This window comes from Meles meles, chromosome 2 (assembly GCF_922984935.1).
Source record: "Meles meles chromosome 2, mMelMel3.1 paternal haplotype, whole genome shotgun sequence".
NCBI classification, from domain to species: Eukaryota; Metazoa; Chordata; class Mammalia; order Carnivora; family Mustelidae; genus Meles; species Meles meles.
The window spans coordinates 33,532,993-33,552,999 of NC_060067.1; the positions used below are offsets into that span (position 1 = coordinate 33,532,993).

Consider the following 20,007-nt stretch of genomic DNA (forward strand, 5'->3'; position numbering starts at 1 on the left):
GTTCCCAAAAGGTAGGATAAGGCTAGAGAAATACAATCATCATCACTTATTATTTATTAAGCACCCTCCTGTGAATGGCATTTCTATTTCATAGGAGTGACTCTGCCCTATGAACACTATGAACACAAAAGTAAGACGTTCAGCATAGCTCAGGGGGAAATAAATAAATAAATAAATAAATAACAGAAACCTAGTAGTTTTCCTACCAGGGAAGTGGAGTGGGGGCATTGTAAATTAAAACTCATACACAGCCAAAGACATCACGTGTGGAGCTGATGTTGACTCTAAGCCAAGGTATCAGAAAGGATCCTCACAAAGTTATCTTCTGTTTTGTGATGATCTCTATTCACGTTGATTTTTTATAGGATCAATTCCTTGCGAGCTGGGGGAGGGATAAAAGCAGGAAGGACTAGTGTTCGTTGAGTGCTTCCTTCCTAAGTGTCAGTCACTATGGTAGAAGCCATACAATTCCCCAATCCCACCATTGGCGGTGGTGGGGGGGGGGCAGTTAGGGGTTTTCCTCCTCCTGTGGATGTGAGAGGACCAAGAAAGGTTTGCCTGAGACAACCCAGCTAATAAGTAACAGACCCAGAATTACAGTTAAGACTCCAAAGCCCATTCTCTGTCCCCAGTACCACCCTCCTTTCCCGAGAAAGAAGCTTTCTTATTGCATTTTTTTAACACTAGACATGACCTAGATGTAACAGCTGAACAAAAGGATAGCCTCATATGAACCATTACAAAACAGACCTGCATTATCTTATACATGTAAATTTCATAATATGAAAGATAAAATTCTCACGTCCCCCTTCTTAACATTGAATGTTATAATATTAAAGTATTATGCATGTAGCAAGGCCAGCCTGAAACCTGGAAAATGTATCTGGGGAAGAAGAAGCTACATAATGATACATTGCCATCCTCTAGATGTCTGTGGTCGTTTTCATCGTACACACCAGAGACTTCCCAGCACCCCATCCCAATGCTCTGCTAACAAAATCAGACCACCTGCTGCTAAAGCTGCTGATTTCCTCAAAGCAGTTACAGATTTTAGAGTTCCTTGGGGTCCCCAGGTCTGCAATGTTAGATCATTTTAGGAATAGAGCAAGAAAAGTGTCTCTAAAAATGGTCCCTTCTCACTCCCCGTCTCTTGTTTATTTCACTGGCAAAAACAAGGTTTACGACTATTTGCAAAACCACTGGAGTTTTAGATTAATTAGCTTTGTTGCCTTAATGTAGCTAATTCTCAGTGACAATGAACTATGTCTACTAAACACCCGTTAACGTCCCTAGACTTTAAAAAATATGTGTTGAAGATAAGTAGAAGTGTCAACATTTCTAAATATTTTACTTCAGCAAAAGCCAGAATGTTTGTGTAATTCCGAGTTCCTTCTGCAGAGGAGCCTTTTATTTTTATTACTTGTATATGATAAAAATGGTTCCATTTCAGGATTTTAAAAAATTTGGCAAAATACAGAACTGACGTAACTTAGAACAATTTAACTAAAACTTTTATAGTGGGAAAAACACAAGAAGGAAATTTTTCAACTGAGTCCATTCCAGTGATTAAAACAAAATTGGGTAAACATTTGCTGTAACACATGTGGGTTACTTAGTAGCTCTTTATGCTTATTATGTTCTTTGATATCAAAGCAAAGTTCTAGAAATCAACCACTAGAGAAATGGCATGATTGGGAGGACTGGTGATGTTTAAAGTGCATTTCACAATTACTGCTCGAATTCATTTATTTGACAAATAATTGGCTTCCTACTCTTGGAGACATCATTCTACGTGCAGTGGAAAAAAATAGATGCATTATTTCTTACAGTGTGCTTTTAGAAGTTACATAATTAATTACATGGATTTGTTTCTGTGGAGATTATTCTAAACGTTTATTAAAAAATAAATATTTTTCCATATCATTTTACCTAGTATTTTCTGAAAATAGGGTTTTGGGTTTTGTTTTTTTTTAATGACATTAAGGAACACATTTCATACCATTTTGGAGTGGTAATGGAACTTTTCTAGTGAAAAAGTCTATGAAATTTCTTTATTGTGTAATTTTGAGGATTTCTTTACATAACTAAAAAGTTACTATTTTAAACCAAAATATGTGCAAAGTAAGATCTATGGTAATAATTTCTGGGATTCCAAAAATACCATGCTTAGACTGCACGCAGTAAGTCGACCAGGATTTTAGAAGTTAATAACCCTGACAACCGACTTTGTATTTCTTGTTAACCATATTGTACAGGGTCTGTATCCCCATTTGACTTAAAGATAACCGGGGGTGAGTGGGGAAAGCTTTGGGCTGGATTATTGAGAACAAAACTCTCTTTAGCTATGGGGAAAACTGGCCTTGAGAGCATCTAACTACTTTAAATCTCATTTGCCCTCTGAGAAAGTGGGGTAAAAAAGAATCCCTAGACTCCAGCCTTCTCAAGCAATCTTTTGTTTAAGTCGAACTCACTCTGGTGGTCCTGTGGGCACGGGGCGGGGGGTCTCTGCCGAGTTGATAATTCATTTCACACATTTGCACCTGCTCGGCAGCCTCACGGAGAGGGCACAACTCCTCAAGAACGTCTTTAAGAAGAACCATGTGAACTTGTACCGGTCGGAATCATTACAACAAAACCTGCTCCGTAAGTATCTGAGTTCGGATTCGTCAATAAATTCTCTGCCGTTCTGCCGTAGCATTTACAAGAGCCGCATTTTGACTGCAGGAATATTTAACTATTTAAACTTAATATCTATTGCCCGTTCTGCTTCTTTGCGACCCATTACATAAATAACTGGTGTTCAGAGAAACCTTTGACCACAGCCATCTCACTTACAGCAGACAAGACAAAGCATTTTCAAATCTTGCTGCTTTCACTCGAAGAAATAATATTTCCACATGCCCCTTGCTTCCTTAAATCTTAAAAAGAACTAGTGAAATAAATCTTAACTCTTAAAAGCTCCCTCTGTATTGTTATCTTTTCGACTTGAATAACTTTGCAGGGGTTTTTTCAGTTTTCAGACAGCACTGTGAAACATATATTTCTCCCCTTCAAAAATATTTATGAATATTTCGAGTTGAAAGAAATTATTAGGTATCAGGCCCTCTTAACATTTCAAGAATCTGAAAAAGAATATAATATATAAAGCCCTGTAGTAAATGTATTTGTGTTAGTAATATATCTTTTGTTTCATGTTGCTTCCGCATGTAATTTATTTTCATTTATATATACTCATGTTTAATGTTTTTGCCTTTTATGCTTCAAGAGGCCTTTTCTAAAGATGTGACCCCTTTGGGGGTCGTTGCTTGTCCCCAACCATGCTGGGGCATGAAGGAATTTATCTGTAGATGCGGAGAGCCAAGGACAGTGTCGTCCCAAGGAAGAAGACTTTTCCAGTACTGGCAGTCGGGGTGTTTATCTCTGCCTCCTTCTCACTTTAATTCTTCCTTCTGTCTCGTACCCCCGATCTGGATGGAAATATATGTGCCCACTAGACTAGACACCCCCTTCCCCCACCCCAGTAGCCAGGAACAAAAAGTGTATGGCTTAGCTTTGAGATGCGTAGAGGAGAGCGGAGGGGTTTTGAGAGCACCTGCTCATTCATCCGGGGGCAGAGTTCATAGAATGTCAGCCGACAGCCTGCAGTCAGTCCACACTTCATGGTGCAGTTGAATCGGCATCTTTTCCAGACATAAAAAGAAAGTGTCTTCACGCATGCTTTTGAAGGCAAGAGGGCCATAGAGGGGCCCTAAGTTAGAAACCGAGTCCTTCCCACTCAGAATAACGGAGATTCCCGGTGACCTCACAATGATCATTTCTGTTTTATCTGTAACTTACAGATGGGTACGCTTTCTCACAAGATGAGAATGGAATCGTGTCACAGTCTGAGGTGATTCGAGCGTACGACACCACAAAGCAGAGACCCGAGGAGTGGTGATGGGACAGGGGCTGCGAGGCAGGGGCTGCTAGGACTCTAAAGGAGAGCTCCCAGGTCTTACCGGATCTGCTGACCAATTCCAGTCTGGTCCCGGAAGGCGAAAGTGGATCTGAGCTCATCTTGTTGATCGACCGTCAGATTCGTGTATATTAGACATAAGCACTGTGCAACTCTACTGGAACACCATCTCTTTCAGATTTTTTAAAGTATTTGCTAAGTCTTTGTAAGCAGAAATTGAAAATGACCTTGTATCTTGCCAGAATGCTTTCTTAAACTGAGACTCGGTTAGTACTCTGACGCCGCTACTCTGGGGCTGTAACTAACGGGATTTATTGGCTATTCCACACGGTGACCAACCACGAGAAAACTCTAAAGTGGTCATAATTTATAGGGACTCTTGATATCCAGACTTAGATTTCAGAATATGCTGAGAAAAAACAAAAAAAGAAAAAAAAAAGCCAGCACTCTTCTCTAAGGAACTGACTCACCTTCCTGAGCAAAATTTCTAAACAAGACATTAACAAGTGTTTGTGTCAAAAATTGTCTCGATAAATGTTTGCCAAAGACGTTCAGTAAGTGTATTTCACATTCAGTAGCCATTTGCCCAGAAATTTAAGAGAAAGTTTACCTCCAGTTCTGCTGTAAGATCTGCATGCTTGCCTTTTCAAATATAAGAGTGATTTGCAAAAATGAGTATTTCAAGGCATTTGCTACTAAAACCCGTGGTGTTGCACCTTTGGCCTTACAAATGCTTCTGTGTTGTTTGTCTTGTTTCCTTGTTCACGGTGGAAGGCACACGTGGCAATGTGACTCTGTCATCATGATACTGATTTGTAAACTGTATGTATGTCTCTGTCATTTCTGATGAGGGGTCCTCATCATTTAGCTTTTTCTAAAAATCTGGCTTCTGCTGAAGATTGAGTGCTGTCATTTTATCTTAATGTTTTCTCTCTCAAGAAAACTATGCTTAGATATCTATGTGAGCTCCCCAGTGCTTCCGTGGAGATGTTTGGAATACCACTGTGGGATAAATGCATGGGCTTTTGTAATGTACATAGGCTCGGCTTTTGTCCTGTGTTTGGGTTCTTTCTACCAGTTCCCGCTAGAGGTGCCCCTTGCCAAACAGAGACACCCCGTGTTCTGGTAACCCCCTCTGTACTTAAACCTGAGAATTACTTCACAGCTTGCTTGTCAAGAGTTCCCCCAAATTAGTCACACACTGCTAATTGGGACAAATAAGTAGTACATATTCCCCCTTTTCAAAACAGCTATTTTGCTCAAGCCTATAACTTTATGATCAGAGACACTCTTCATCACAAGGAGATTTTGTTACTATGTTTTTAAATGTATGTTCAGTTTACTTTTTTTTTTCTTAGCATTTCCAAGTCATCTCCTGAAAAATGCCTGTTTTGCTACCAACAATCAATGATGAAGGGGCTGTTTAAAAACCACAACCTGTTTTCTATGCTCTTTTTAAATGATGCTTTCGTTTAAAAAAAATAAAAAGGAATTCTAGTTTTCAGATACACTTCAGAGATTGAAGCAAACTTTTTGCCTTTTATTCAGAAGCCTGTTTGCCTTTACGTGGACTTACCAGAAAAATGGGTAGAACTTCCTCTTTTTAAAAAAAAGTCAACTATAATTGCAAGGAGAGGTGATTTTCCAAGTCACTGCTTAAGTTTAAAATTTTCACTTTTTTTTTTTACCGTTTTTCTTCACTTAGATTTAAAATTAGGTGATATGTCATTTCCTTCTCTGTGTTTTTAGTTATTTAGTTACAAGTGTGCCTCCCCCATTTTCTAGAAAGGAGAGAGGTTATAACATACGTAATTCTAAAGGGGGCAAGGAGCTCACACAGTTCACTTCCTAGACCGTTCCCATCTGGGGTTCAGATTAAGAAAATTGCAAATTGGAACACCTAGAAAGACCACAGGTCTAAGGGTCTAAGATCGTCTTCAAAACTCGGAAGTCACAGATTTTTGTCTATCAAAGGGATATTTGGAGCGGCTTTCCTGGGCCTCCCGGTGGTGACAGTCAGGGTCCAACCACACAAATCCCAAGAATGAGGTCCATCCCTCTGGAGAAACACTTTGTCGAGGTTACAGACAAGACATGCTTCCTTTGGCCTCCACCTCATCAGTGGCATCCTTCTCCCAAATTTTAATACCAAAATATGATGAATATAATAGAACTGAATCTTCTGGCTTTAAAAAAAAAAGTTTTATTTTTATCTTAAAACATGGATTGTTTCTATGGAGCTCTTCAACGTGAGGAGAATACCCGTGGTTAATTCATGTATGAGACCGTGGTCTGAAATATGGCTAAGTTAAGTCTTTCTTGTCCCGTAGTCCTATTTTTGAATTATTAAATCAATTCCTTTGCTTCTTGGCGTGAGAGAGGGTGCTGGGCAGCAGGGAGTGACCTCCTTGGTAAAACTTAAAACACACCCTTACAGTCGCCGTGATTTTATAGTGTTAGAGAAAAACCCTCCAAATTTTTAACCTTCCAAAGAGGGGGAGGAATGTAACAGTTTTACCAAGATTAAAACAGCTGAAATGACTTTTAACTTGTATTTTCTGAAATAAAGGACACATACTCTTCAATTCAAAAGTCCCTTGTAGGGACTTTGGCAAATGCTAACACCATCTCGCTTTACAATGTTTACAATTCAGAAAATACTACTTACAGCAGAAAAATCCTCATTCGTTTAACATTGAAAAGCTGGGAGTTGCTTCTTTAATGTTGAATTGTACACAGTGATATTGAGCATGAACTTTCTAAATGTTTTCTACATACATATGAAAATATATACTGGTGGCTCACACCCAGAATGCTATTTGGCAGAAATTGTTAGCAGGAGAAGGGTGTTTCTCAGGAATGTAGCAGATTTTTTTTTTAAGATTTATTTATTTGACAGAGAGAGATCACAAGTAGGCAGAGAGGCAGGCAGAGAGAGAGGAGGAAGCAGGCTCCCCGCTGAGCAGAGAGCCCGATGTGGGGTTCGATCGCAGGACCCTGAGATCATGACCTGAGCTGAAGTCAGAGGCTTAACCCACTGAGCCACCCAGGTGCCCCAGGAATGTAGCAGATTTTAAATGATCTATGTGCTGCCTACCCTCCGACACCCCATTCGGTGTCTGATGTGAGCCTGATTCAGCAGTGTTGCAAAGTTAATGGAAAACGTTTTTCTAATCAAGTGAGGTGAACGTGTATTCTTATTCAATAATATTATTCATTTACATGAATTATATAGTCATTGAACGGAGTCAGTAATTCCTCTTAATGTTCAGGGGAAAGTGAATTCCAGAAATCAATATTTATTCTGATTATTACGTTTTACATTTTAATTTGCAGTTTAGCATTCTAAATAACAAATACGAACCTCACCTGAAAATCTGTTCTGCATTGTGTGCACTGTTCGTCACTGATAACTTGTCATTTGAAACGTTCTTTCAGGAAATGAATGCTAGTCTAAAACTAATAGATTGTATATTTGTAGTTTTTAAATGATTTGTAACAATGTCCTAATTATTACCATGCTAAATGATCATCAGTGTATATTTTTGTGCAGTTGCCCTATGACAGTTCTTGGTTCTAAAACTTATTTTATCAAATAAGTCTATATATAATCTTATAAATAACCATTTATAAAATTTATCGAGAAAACGCCCACCCCATTCACATCATGTGGACCAGATCTGTGGAATTCTTTTTGTAAATTCATGTAATACCATGCAGCTCGGTGCCTAATAAATGCTTTTTAATGATGAACATTTCTATAATGCTTCTCTAAGAGATCATAATCTGATTTTTCTCACATTAAAATAACTGAAGTCACTTGTGAGACTCTGTTATACTTTGCTGCATTTTAATTAACCTTCAGTGGCTGTTAAAATGGAATGTAAGTTAAACTTTGAAGGAAAGGAAATAAGTGTTTTCCATTTTTCGTCTTGATTTATTTTCTGTATGAAAGCAGCTGTGTTTCTGATAGGTTTATGGTTTGCATGAATTAATATTTAAAGTGGCCTAGGCCAATGCATGGCTACTGCTGTAAATCTTGATGTTTATTTCTGCCTTATAAAATTCTGTCATGGCCTACCTGGAATTTAATATTCGGTGGACAAATTAATTGGCTCTCTGCACCACTTTTTTTTTAAATAAGTAAATTATTTTACAAACAAATTTGAACAGATTTAATCGCAACTTTTGTTTAGCTTGCTTCTAAGAACTTTTCTTAATAAAGCTCACAAAACTTCTCAGCAAATAAATCTCCTGTAAGTAGGAAAAAGAGCTAGATTTCATACATGCTTATTTTGAATGAACAGCAACTTTCCATACGTAAATCTGCTCTTGCAAAAACGTGAGCAGAATATTAAAAAATAAATATTTTTGTTTCATGGTTCTAGACTAGAAGCCATAAATGCAGTAAATACTGTTTGTCGTTTGTTTAGCTACTTCAAGCTTCATTTTTCACATTTTCAAGTTTATTAAGTTCAAAAAAAAAGGCAGCCTCAGAAGGCAGCTACTATGGAAAAAATTGAAGTTTGCGTTAAATATAAAATATTATTTTCAGCTCCATGAAACTCCATTCCTGCTGAAACTGCTGTCGAAATCGTGAAGCTGCATGAGTGGAGAGTGTTGAATCTGTGATTATAGTTTTCTCAGGTTTGTTGATCTCGATGTTCAATGCACTGTGTTTTATAAATAGTTATTAAAGTTGAGTAATATTCAGTTCTCTGCAGTGTTATGTGTCATTGGCCTTTTGTGAATGTGCATGTTTTAAACTGCAAATTTTAAACATTTTGTCCTCTCGTTGTTAAAAATGAAATAAACTGTACCATTACATAAAGAAATTGTTGCACTTTTAATTGCTGGTTTTAGAAACTAGGTTGCTTTATGAAACCTTCAAAGCCACTATAATTACAGTCTAAGAAGCTGTATCCACTTCATAGCATTTTAACATTTTGCTGACCTCCCCCGTGATGTAGAACATAGCCCTTGCTGGAGTCTAGTTTCGTGACAGGCATGGTTAACTAATTTGCGCCCCCACCCCAATTTTTTTTTAATAAAATTCCCATATTTTGATTCTTCAATAAGAAAAGCCTCATGACATATTTAGATCAGCCAGAAAATCAACAACTAATTCCTGGCCCCCTCCTTTCCCATCGGATGGACTTCCTAAGTTTTCCAAACCCACCAAATTTTAAGTTCTTGAGAAAGTGGACAAGTGTAGCCAGTAACATTTGAAGGAAGCAATAAAAAAAAAAACTTTATATTAAAATTGTCATGTGAGCCAAAAGCACGAGAAACATTGGAAATGAGGCTAATGGCCTTGTCAAAACTAAGCATTGTTTGGCAAAAGAGAAGCAACTGAAGCTGCTAGAATGGGATTAGCTGAGAGGGAGGCGGCATGGGTGAGCAGTTGGAGAAGCCGCTGGCTTTCCTTGCGAGCGGCAGCCTGTGCTTTGCTGTCCGGGGCCCCATATCCTTTTCCACGGTCTTTTCCAGGGACACTGATTGGGTGTGGATCTCCCAAGCAAAACCACAGCGAACCAGGTGTACAGAAGAGTTACCTGGGGGATTACATCCAAGGACTTGCACATTCATCTCCACTCCCCCTTATTACTGACGCCCAGGTTTCAGATGTTTCTAATCTTACTGAAATGCTAAAGGGAGCAGCACACTTGAAATGCATTCTCACAAATTCAGTATGTCAACCCCATTGCACATTTGGTTTTTTATGCCCATAGCGTCTCTAAACTCAGCTTCTATTTTGGCAACACAGAGCCATGCATTTTAATGAGGAAAGATCTTCCTAACCTGGATAATTTCACTAGTGAGCTAGTAAAAATTATTGGATTACATTTTCCCATAGTTTTTATTTCACATGCAAACCATGTGTCTAGCATTTCAAATACGAATCTTCTGTCAGCCTCGTTGCACTGATAACTAATGTTTAGTTGCAACTTTACAATAGCCATATACATGTCAAAATATGTCAACAGTTTGTTCCCTTAATAGTTCAATACATCTTTAAATTCTTGTTTTCCCTGAACATCTACTAAGGAAGTTTTTTAGGTTATGCAGCGGTAAATTGATCCCAACCCAATGAAATGAATCAAATTCCTAATTGTGATTGTATATACTTTCAGGAACCTTTTCGTTTATCTCATGTTAGAAAATTGCTTATGGATTTAAGTCAATCTGGCAAATTCTCCACTGCATGTTACTAATAACAATAACAGGAATAAGTAAATAGGTGGAGAAAATAAAAGGGAACAATCTACCCATTTAGACAATTAAAAGGGTTGGCTTAAAATGAATAATCATTCTACGGCAAATTTATTAAATACATTTTTCTAAAGCAGATTATAAAACCAGCCAGGTTTTATACAGGTCATGAATACCCATTGTGGTGGGAGAGCTCTCTACTCCTGGCAACAAGGGGAAGTTGGCTGGGTATCAAAGGGGGCCATGGATTTTCATGGACTCATTCCATCAAACCATGGGGCCATTTTCCCTGTTCCCTGCACTCCAATATCCACAGTTACATCCGCCCTCCCCCCGGTACTTAGCCTTTTGTTTCTGTTCTAGGGTAGATCATCTGCTTTCTATTACTTATCGTTAACTTACGACACAGCTCCCTCTCCACTAGAATCCGAGTGATTGGAGACAGTGACTCTAACTTATTTCTCAAGACAACCCTAAGCGATAAGGTGCCATTAATATCTCCATTTTACAAATGAGGAAACTGAGACACAGTGAAGGTAAGAAAGTGGCCCAGAGCCACTCAGCTTACAATAAGCGACAGAGCCAGAAAACTAACCCAGAGACTATGACTCCAAAATCCTGGTAGGTCACTTGCTCTCCTGAGTTTCTCATGTGCAAAGGGGAAAATATTTGTCATCTAATATTTCTATTCAGACTTTATATTATTCTGCATCTCATACTGTAGCACAAACTCTCCTGACTGTTACAATCCCCTCTATCCATAGGATATGTACAACATGAATCACTTTTTCCCCAGAAGATTTTCTGAAAAGTAGCTTGGCTGGTTTTTTTCCTGAGAAAATTAGGCCTTCTAGAAATTCTAGAAATTACATTCGGGGGGGGGTATGCAGGGGGATGCGAGAGTGTAGTAAGTTATATGTCATAAAGAATGCAGAATTTCAAAACAGCCTGCCAGGGTTCGAATCTTGCTATTAGTGTCTGGCCTTGGGCACAGCATTTAACCTTTCTGCTTTGACTTCTTCATCTGCAGAACAGGCGGGATGACAACCTACTTCAGGCTTGTGGAGATTAAATGTTACAATTTATAAAGCCACACAGGGACCTCAGTAAATGGCAGCCGTTATTTGCCTAAGCACCTTTCAAAGTGTAGAACTTTCGTTCTTCAAAATAATTGTGATTTGAGGATATTAGGACTCAAATTCTTTGCAAAAGTCATAAAGCATTAATCAGCCAAATTTCTGCCCATATTTTGGTGTCTTGGCAAGCTGTGGCAAGCCCATCTGGAAATTTCAGGTGATTTGACGTGACCCTTGCTCTGTAAACTTTCTAAAACGGAGATGTGACCAAGTTGCCTTCCCTCATGGAAGCCTTCAAGGTGTCTCCTTGCACTTGATGTATTCCCACCACCATGGTTTTCAAGATCTCAGAGATGGACCCTGCCCATCTCTCTACCCTCACTCTTTTGAATTCTTCGTCTAGTTCCCAGATTGTTCCTAGTTGTTTATGCTGGTGGGTGCAACTTGTCCATTCTACCAGTCCTTTATTTTGCTTAATGCGGTCTTCCCCTCATTCCCAGCACTGGTCTCTTCCTCATCTACCCTGTCTTTCTCACTCACATCCCGTTCATCCAGAGACTTGGGTCCAATTTCACCCCTGCAGATGAGTGAGATGTTATAGGGCAGTCCTTATGTCCCCTGTCATTGCACTTACCAGAAGGAATTCCAAGAGTTGGTCGGTGGGTTCATTTTCCCCCACAGGACTGAGCTCCTGGAAAGCAGGAAAGATAATGTGCTTCTCTCACAGAGCATCTATAACACCTCATCACTAGGACTTGCAGCCATGCCAGAGACCATGGACATAGAGGCTTTTTGAAACAGACCTGCATTTTGTTCATCTTGATACTCCCAACCCCTAGCACGTTGCCTCCTTAGGTGGTGTTTAATAAATGCTTGCTGAGAGGACAATTTCTGGCAATCAGCAGGATGACCTAATTACTCTGGGTTTGTAAGTATTAAGAGCTTTCAGAGAAAGAGCTTTCAGAGAAAAGTCCAAAGACATGCACCCTACGTCATCAAGTAGGTAGAGCTATGATTTGATTCCGTGTCACTGAGTGCCATGTTACAAGGAGGACACAACCTCTCCCTAATTTTAAACAACTTATTGCCCATTAACTCGATTGCTTGGAGCACCTGGCTAAGGAACGGGGGGGGGGGGGGGTTGCAGATGTGAACTTTCTGGATTCCTTAGCATTATTTTGCCTAATGGAACCGCTTCCCAAAGGGATGGCAAATAAAAGTACAGCCACTAGAGAAATCTGCCCAACTAGATGGTTTTCAGTGGGGGCAGCTCTGCCCTCTAGAGGACACTGTAGAATGGTGTGCGCCCATCTATGGCACCACAGTGGCCGGGCTAGGGGGCTGATGTGCCTTGGGTATTCAGTGGTTGGGACTCGGTTTTAAAAGGAATCCGACAATGCATAGGATGGTCCACCCAACAAAGACTTGATGACCATCATCACAACTTTGAAATGTTCCACCTTTCCTTTAGGTGGAAAACACCTAATCCCATTTTACCTATAAAGTAATGCTTTAACATACACTGCTTTGCAATGCTTTAATATACACTGAATCTTCCAGATTTATAACTACTGTGAAAATCAAAAAGAGATCAGACCTTGCTTTGTTTGGGGGAAAAATCACAGTAACGGCCGCCATGCAATTAGGATGATTGGGTTGCCAGTCCAGCAAACCCACATCAGTCTGGATTTGGAGCTGTCACATCCCAGTGATTCTGCTTAGAGGTTCAAATCTGAGACCTTTGTTAGGTCTATTGGCGCTGTGACATTGTGAAATAAATCATTTTCCTTTTCTTTCTCCTTTCTATTTACCATTAAGCCATTGCATTGATTTTTTTTTAATCATATCTGTAGGAGGTAATATTACCTATAAATTTCATTTAAGACTAAAGGGATGGCACAAAGTATTTGTTCTAAGGAGACCTCATGGGGCCCAACAGAGTTAACAATCACTGCTATGGAGAGAGGAACTGGGCTTCGTGCTTCACTCCGCACTGGATTTCATGCACAGAAATGTCAAAACCTCAAGGCAGGTGTCCCCTCGCTGTTGGCATCTGGTTTACACACAGCTCCAGTACTGACAAGCTATGGGACCTTGGGCAAGTTACTTCATTCCTCCAAGTCTGTAAGACAGGAATTGAAATACCTCCCTGTTTGCAGTTGTTTGGAGGAGAAAATGAGTCAGTGCATGTAAATATTTACAATAGCCTGGGTGACACAGTCAGTTAAGCATCCAATTCTTGTTTTCAGCTCAGGTCATGATCTCAGGGTCTTGAGATCGAGCTCCACACTCAGCCCCCACAGAGTCTGCTTAAGACTCTCCCTCTCCCTCTGTCCCTCTCCACCATGTTCTCTCACTCTCTAAAACAAATAAATAAATATTTAAAAAATATGTATTTAGAATAGTTTTTGGCTCATAAGAGCCCAGTAGAGATTAACCTTAAAAATATCAAAGGAGCAGTATATAACAAACACGAATAAAACCCATCTAATGACATTGGAGTGTGCTTCAAGCATGCTCACAAATGTGTATCCTTTAAATAAATTTAAAAAAGGGGGGGCTCGTGGGCAGCTCAGTGAGTTAAAGCCTCCGCCTTCCGCTCAGGTCATGATCCCAGGGTCCCTGGATTGAGCCCCACATCGGGCTCTCTGCTTGGCAGGAAGCCTGCTTCCTCCTCTCTCTCTCTCTGCCTGCCTCTCTGCCTACTTGTGATCTCTGCCTGTCAAATAAATAAATAACCCAGAAAGAAAAAAAGAAAAAACAAATGTCTATCCTTCTCCTGTGAAGCTTTCCTCTTGTCCTTCTCTCCTCTCTCCCTCCCTTTCTTGGTTTCACCCCTTAATTATCTTGGTGAGTGTGGGCTATCTGAAGTCACCGTTTTAGTCATGGGAGAAAACAGGGGACTTGAAGTCAGAGCTCCTCTGCCATCAGACTGGGCAAAGGCACAGTTATCTTCGAACTTGCTCCTCAGTAGAATGCAAAGTGGCAAGGACACATGACCAGTCTCTGTGATCAGAATTCTACCTCTAAGTAGCCTTATTTTAAAAAGACTATTGAGGGGCGCCTGGGTGGCTCAGTGGGTTAAAGCCTCTGCCTTCAGCTCAGGTCATGGTCCCAGGGTCCTGGGATCGAGCCCCGTATCGGGCTCTCTGCTTGGCAGGGAGCCTGCTTCCTCCTCTCTCTCTGCCTGCCTCTCTGCCTAGTTGTGATTTCTCTCTGTCAAAGAAATAAAAAAAAAAAAAAATTAAAAAGACTATTAAGGGGGCGCCTGGGTGGCTCAGTGGGTTAAATAAAGCCTCTGCCTTCGGCACAGGTCATGATCTCAGGGTCCTGGGATCAAGCCCCGCATTGGGCTCTCTGCTCCGCAGGGAGCCTGCTTCCTCCTCTCTCTCTCTGCCTGCCTCTCTGCCTAGTTGTGATTTCTCTCCGTCAAATAAATAAAATATTTTTTAAATAAATAAATAAAAAATAAAAAGACTATTGAGGGGGGCTGCCTGGGTGGCTCAGTGGGTTAAGCCTCTGCCTTCGGCTCAGGTCATGATCTCAGGGTCCTGGGATCGAGCTCCGCGAGGAGCCTACTTCCCCCCGGCCCCCGCCTGCCTCTATGCCTACTTGTGATCTCTCTGTCAAATAGATAAATAAAATCTTAAAAAAAAAAAAAAAAAAAAGGACTATTGAGGGACGCCTGGCTGGCTCAGTTGGTAGAGCATGTGTCTCGGGGTCCTGATTTCAAGCCCCACATTGGGCTTCGGAGCTTACTTAAAATCAAAATAAATGTAGGTTGTATTTTTTAAAAAATGAAAATGAAAAGAGCTCTTGAGGGTGACATGTGGTAGCGCAAATTACTTTAAATCTGGGTTCCCAAACAACACCCACAGGGGCCAGGTATGTTGCAAAATTGAGGCACCTGGGCCAGGTTGGGGAGACCAGGCAGGAGGCTGGTGCATGGCAAGCTCCTGGTCTAAGAAGAGCCATCCTGACCCCAGGGCAGTCCAAGACCCTCTGTGCCCCATCTTCCGAGTGTCCCAACAAGCCATAAATCCAGATTCTTAGTAGAAATGTTCCAATTTTTAAATCTATAAAATTTCACTTCCCTCCCTGTTTTTCACAAACCCTGATACAGAAAAGAGCTTCTGAATGAAATTCAAAACCAATGTAGGATTTTTTTTTTTAATTTCAAAATATGAAGTGCTAAGTAAATACATTTCCTTTTATTGAATAGCAGAGAGTATCATTAAGAAGATAAAATGAAGTGCTTTGATCTAAAATTTCAAATGGGTTTCACAAAAACATAAAGTATTTCATTTAGTCTAACCCAGCAGGATATATGCCCCAAACGGGTCATCATCAGACATGGAATTTAGTGGCACTTAAGATACATAACATTAGGTGACTGTGACCAATAGCTGGGCTCTGAACTCCACAGTTATTAACATAAAAAATTTCAGTGTGACTACTAAATAATTAGTACCGTCAATGTGGTAAATACATTAAGTTACAATCTTTACATCTGTACATAACTCATTTTACAAATAAAGGTTTTATGACTCCACCGTCCAACTTTCATTTAAACACTAAATGTTGCTGAACAAAAAGTCTGCAATAAATATTCCCTCAGGCGGGTGGGGGAAATGCTTTTACATAAGATCTGTGTTACAATGAATATCCTGGTTAATATTTAAAACTTTAAACTCCTTGTGCGGTTATGGAAATCTTGTATTCTGAAAAAAAAAAAAACGCTTATATTTTAAGCAAAATTTAGTTATTAATTTAAGAAGTAACTGTTCTCACAATGCTAATGTTATTCATGGTTATGTTGCTCCCCGTATCATAAATAGGTTGTTTAGCTGTCCCCTCAGGTTGCTGATTTGTTAATTTTTTTTTAAAAGAACTTTCAATAATTACCATCAGGTGTTTGTCTTCGCTGGTTGATGTATAGATGTGTATTACGACTCACTAAACAACTTAGGTTGAAAAAAAAGAACACATAGGCCTTTTCTAAACAGTATAGCTGAGCTGTCCAGTAACACATCTTCAGCCAATTTGCAACTTTAAAGTCGCGGCTCCGTATTTTGAATAAAAGTAGCGCAAACTGAAATGTAAAAATCACCATGATTTCCAAGCCAGTAAGCAATTCTGTAACACACCCATCCTGTGATTGGAGCCGAGAAGCGTAGGACTAGGAAGGCGCTGTATTTTCCTAGCACATTCCTCCAGGACGTTGCTGGGTGCAAGGGAAATTCCCCCAGAAGCCCTTGTGGCCATGGCGACAACCCTCCACCTGTCTTCCGGGTCATCCTACCAGCTGGATTTATCTTTGTGGCTTGTCAGCTGGAACTGAAGTCGGGACAGCTCTTCCCCGGCCGCGGGGGCTCCTGCTGGAGCGGGTAGGTGAAGTACTGGGGTGACACCAGGAAACCAGATGGCTGTGTCAGGTGGACTGGGTGGCCAGTGCTGTAAGGTGGGGGCGGTGAGGGCACCAGGCAGCCTGGCTCTGCTCTGGCAAAGGAGAATCTGCGGATAGAGCCCCCCGTGGAGCTAGAGCTGGTGGCCGTGCTGGACTGCCTGGAAGGGGCCCTGAGGCTTGTGGAGGTCAAGATCATGGGCAGGGTCTCTGTCTGGTAGCTGCGGAGTGAGAAGCGGATTGGCTGCTGTGAGGGCTCCTTGGGTCTCAAGCAGGTGCAGCAATAGACAGCCACTAGAGAGCCCAGGATGATGAAGGCGATGAAGATGGAGCCAACAATGAGGAAGGGAACGTAGACCGGCTCTAAAAGGTAAAAGAAGACAGACACAGGTGTTTGGACAAGAGTCTCCCAGACTCCAGGCAGCTCACGGGTGGGAGGTAGGCAGCTCAGTGTGGCCGCCCTTGTCAGCCCAGTCTCTCGAGCTTGTTACTGGTAATCTCTGAAGTGGGAAGTGAGATGGCAGAATGTTCTTGCTCCTAGCAGGGAGGAAGCAAGCTGATACTGGAGCCTCTGTTAGCAATTAGCCGTTAAACTGCACATCTGGAAATCAGAAGGAACAGAATCTACCCTCCCGTTCAAGCGCTGGTGGGAGGGGAAGGGTGAGTTGTTTGGTTACCATGACTCTGGGTTTAAATCCAGGTTTTCGGTAGTTTTATCACGGTGGGGCTCTTAGGGCGCTGACCCATCTCTGAGGCTGCAAATTCTTCTCCCTTCCAAGAATCTCCAATCTAAGCAAAGAGAACTGAGCCTGTAAGTGAGACCCCCACTATGAGACTAAGGAAAGAATGGTGTAAAGAAATCCGTAGTGGGCCCCCATTGACTGTGTCTGTGACTGCATGGGGAATTGTATCAACTCTGGATACTTCTTCCCAGAAAGGATTTGGGATGCCCACTCTGGCTGCCACGCCTCTGCCCCTCACCTCCCACCCAAACTCTTGGAAGGTCAGACCGAACCTTAGCTCATGAGACAGTTCTTAGTGGTGGTGGCTTTCCGGGAGAGCATCCTTCAGAGCAGACAAATTTCCTTGTCTCTGTGCAAGGCAGACATCAAATTTCCCACCCCTGAGCCCGCCCCCCAACTCCCTGGGGACACTCCCAGCATCTCCCCTGTCTGATAGAGCCACCTATGGATGCAACCTCCCCGGCAGAGGCAAAATAAAGAAAACCTGCATTGACAAAGGCCTTACTGTGTGCCTGACTCTTTCTTATGAATTATCTGAATCAAGTGCGTGGAGACTCTTGTAAGGTGGACATGGTAAGTTCTGTTTTCCAGATATGGAAACGTACTTGTTTTTGACCCTCCCAAAGACACCCAAGCACTGACTGACAGGTGACCATCAACCCGGAGGTTCTGTGGGTTCTTAGGCCTAAGCTCTTCCGTCTCCCATCCCCTCCGCCATGTTTAGTAGGCGAGGGGAAAGCCACTGACTAACCACTTAGCTGGCGGGCGGCACGGTGCTAAGCATTCAGACACTCACTCAATCCACAATCCAATTCCTCTGAGAATATGCCCATGTGAGAGTTGAGAGGAGGCCCAGAACAGTTAAGTAACTTGCCCAAGTTACACAGCTGGCAAGGGGCAGAGCCACAAACCAAGGTCCCTGAGTTCAGTGGCTCCTACCTCAGTGAGTACAGAGATGGCCCCCTCTCCTGCTGCCCCCCCCAACAAAGAGGATTCGGGGAGGCTCAGGAAGGTATCCCCACTGCAGACTGTGTGTTGACACACTCCACAGAGCAACCGGGTCCCCCAGGGTGAGTGGAGTAAGGCAAGGGAAAGTCTGTATCATTTTTTAACAGGCAAGGACCGCTTCGCGTTCCCTGCCTTCCCCGAGCATGTTTTCTCCAGAAACCACTTCTCCAACCCACCAGATTGGGAGTTTTGACGCTCAAGTTAAATTCCCTGAGAACAGAATGGAGTTCTAAGGCAGAGCAAGCTCCCCTTTCCTCTGGGTTATTACTCTCTTGGCGGGTGGCGCTGGGGCGGATGGGGTCTCTGGGCACCGTTAATTCTCTTTCCCGGGGACCTTCTCTTGCCTGCTCTAGACCTCCGCTATGGAGTTCTGGGGTGTCACCCGCTCCTAGCTCCGCCTGTTCCCCCGGTTTCCCGGCCATAAAAACCATCGCCTCAAGCTCTAACGGGTTTCCCTGACGTTCCCATTCAGGTGGAAAGCTTTTTCTTTTTTCTTTTATTTTCCTTTCTTTTCTTTTCTCTTTTCTCTTTCCTTTTCTTTCTTTCTTTCTTTTTTTTTTTAAAGGTGTAAAGTTCCTCCGCTGGGGTCAGGATTTACTCCGCTCTGAAGTGAGCGGAAATTTGACCCGTGTTTTCCGACCTGAGAGTAGGGGGCGGGCAGCCCCTGCGACCCCGCTTTCTAAATCGCCACCTCGAGGACCTGGGCATTTCTGAAAGGCGTGACAATAGGGGGTGGGCCAGAGAGGGTAATTCGGTGCAGAGAAATGAAAGGAAGTCAGGAGAACGAGGCAGAGGCTTAGTAACGCTACCAAAGATCCACCAAAGAAGTGGGGGGGGGTGAACGTGGATCAGGTTCCTTGGCCCCGCGGGGCTGCGGATGCGCTCCCCACGAGTTGCGGTCTCTGGCCGCCGGCAATCCCGAAACTCCAGGAGTGACCGGGGCTCGCCATGGGGTGCCCCCACCGCCCTGGAAAAACCTCATCCCGACCTGGCGCTGTCCCTGTAGCTCTTCCCCTCACCCCAGCTGTCTCGCCCAGGGCCACCGGGTGCAAACCCTGGTCCTCGCCGTCCCTTGCAAACTTTCCTGGGACCGACCCGCGGAGACCGCGTGTGGAGGGAAACGGGACTGCAAAGGTATTAGGGCGCCTGACCTGAAACGCGACCACCCGCTCCGCCTCGATGCCCCCACCTGGCCGCAGCGCCGTGCGCGGAGCCGGGAACGCCTGGAGCGCACGCGGACCGACACGCGCGGGCCGCGGGCGCCGGGCGGGGGCCAAGGGCCGGCACTTACGCGCGGTGATGCCGGGGTGTTCCAGCTCGCCGCGGTCGTTGGTGCAGCTTCCCTGCTCCAGCCTGGCGTCGGCCGCGGCGCAGCAGTAGCGCAGCGCGCAGGAGCCGCAGCAGATGGTGGCGTCCAGCGTGTCGAAGTCCTCCGGGCACTGGAAGCCCTCGTGGTAATTGCCCTGCACGTCCACCCAGCCGTGGCAGTATTCTCCGGACTGCTGAGCGCCCGCCGGGCTCCAGCGCAGCCAGCCCAGGAGGAGCCAGAGCGCCAGCAGCGCCCCCATCGCCGCTGGGCGCCCGGCGCTGCCGCGAGGGGACGCAGCG

The 20,007-nt window shown here is 43.0% G+C and overlaps 2 protein-coding genes across 5 annotated transcripts in view; one reads left to right on the plus strand and one right to left on the minus strand.

Annotated features, from left to right (window-relative positions):
* The window catches only part of ATP8A1 (ATPase phospholipid transporting 8A1), a 228,671-nt gene extending 219,881 nt beyond the window's left edge, over positions 1-8,790 (plus strand). For all 4 annotated transcript variants that reach the window (XM_045988323.1, XM_045988314.1, XM_045988331.1 and 1 more), the window contains 2 exons: positions 2,552-2,643; positions 3,840-8,790. In XM_045988323.1, coding sequence (XP_045844279.1) covers positions 2,552-2,643; positions 3,840-3,937 — 190 coding nt within the window. In that variant the 3' untranslated portion in view covers positions 3,938-8,790. The remainder of the gene's footprint in view (positions 1-2,551; positions 2,644-3,839) is intronic.
* Positions 8,791-15,427: 6,637 nt separating this feature from the next.
* Positions 15,428-19,967, minus strand: SHISA3 (shisa family member 3). Its single transcript, XM_045985040.1, has 2 exons — positions 19,691-19,967; positions 15,428-17,011 (listed from the first exon to the last, which is right to left on the minus strand). The coding sequence occupies exons 1-2, from the start codon at positions 19,965-19,967 to the stop codon at positions 16,572-16,574; spliced, it is 717 nt and encodes a 238-aa protein (XP_045840996.1). The 3' UTR covers positions 15,428-16,571.
* Positions 19,968-20,007: the final 40 nt, after the last annotated feature.

What these genes read in the sequence shown, in the direction of transcription:
- SHISA3 (XM_045985040.1), bottom strand. Translation starts at nt 19,967, where the DNA reads ATGGGGGCGCTGCTGGCGCTCTGGCTCCTCCTGGGCTGGCTGCGCTGG. An exon ending in ACACCCCGGCATCACCGCGC is followed by an intron (nt 17,012 to 19,690) that starts GTAAGTGCCGGC and finishes TTTACCTTTTAG; the next exon opens with AGCCGGTCTACGTTCCCTTC.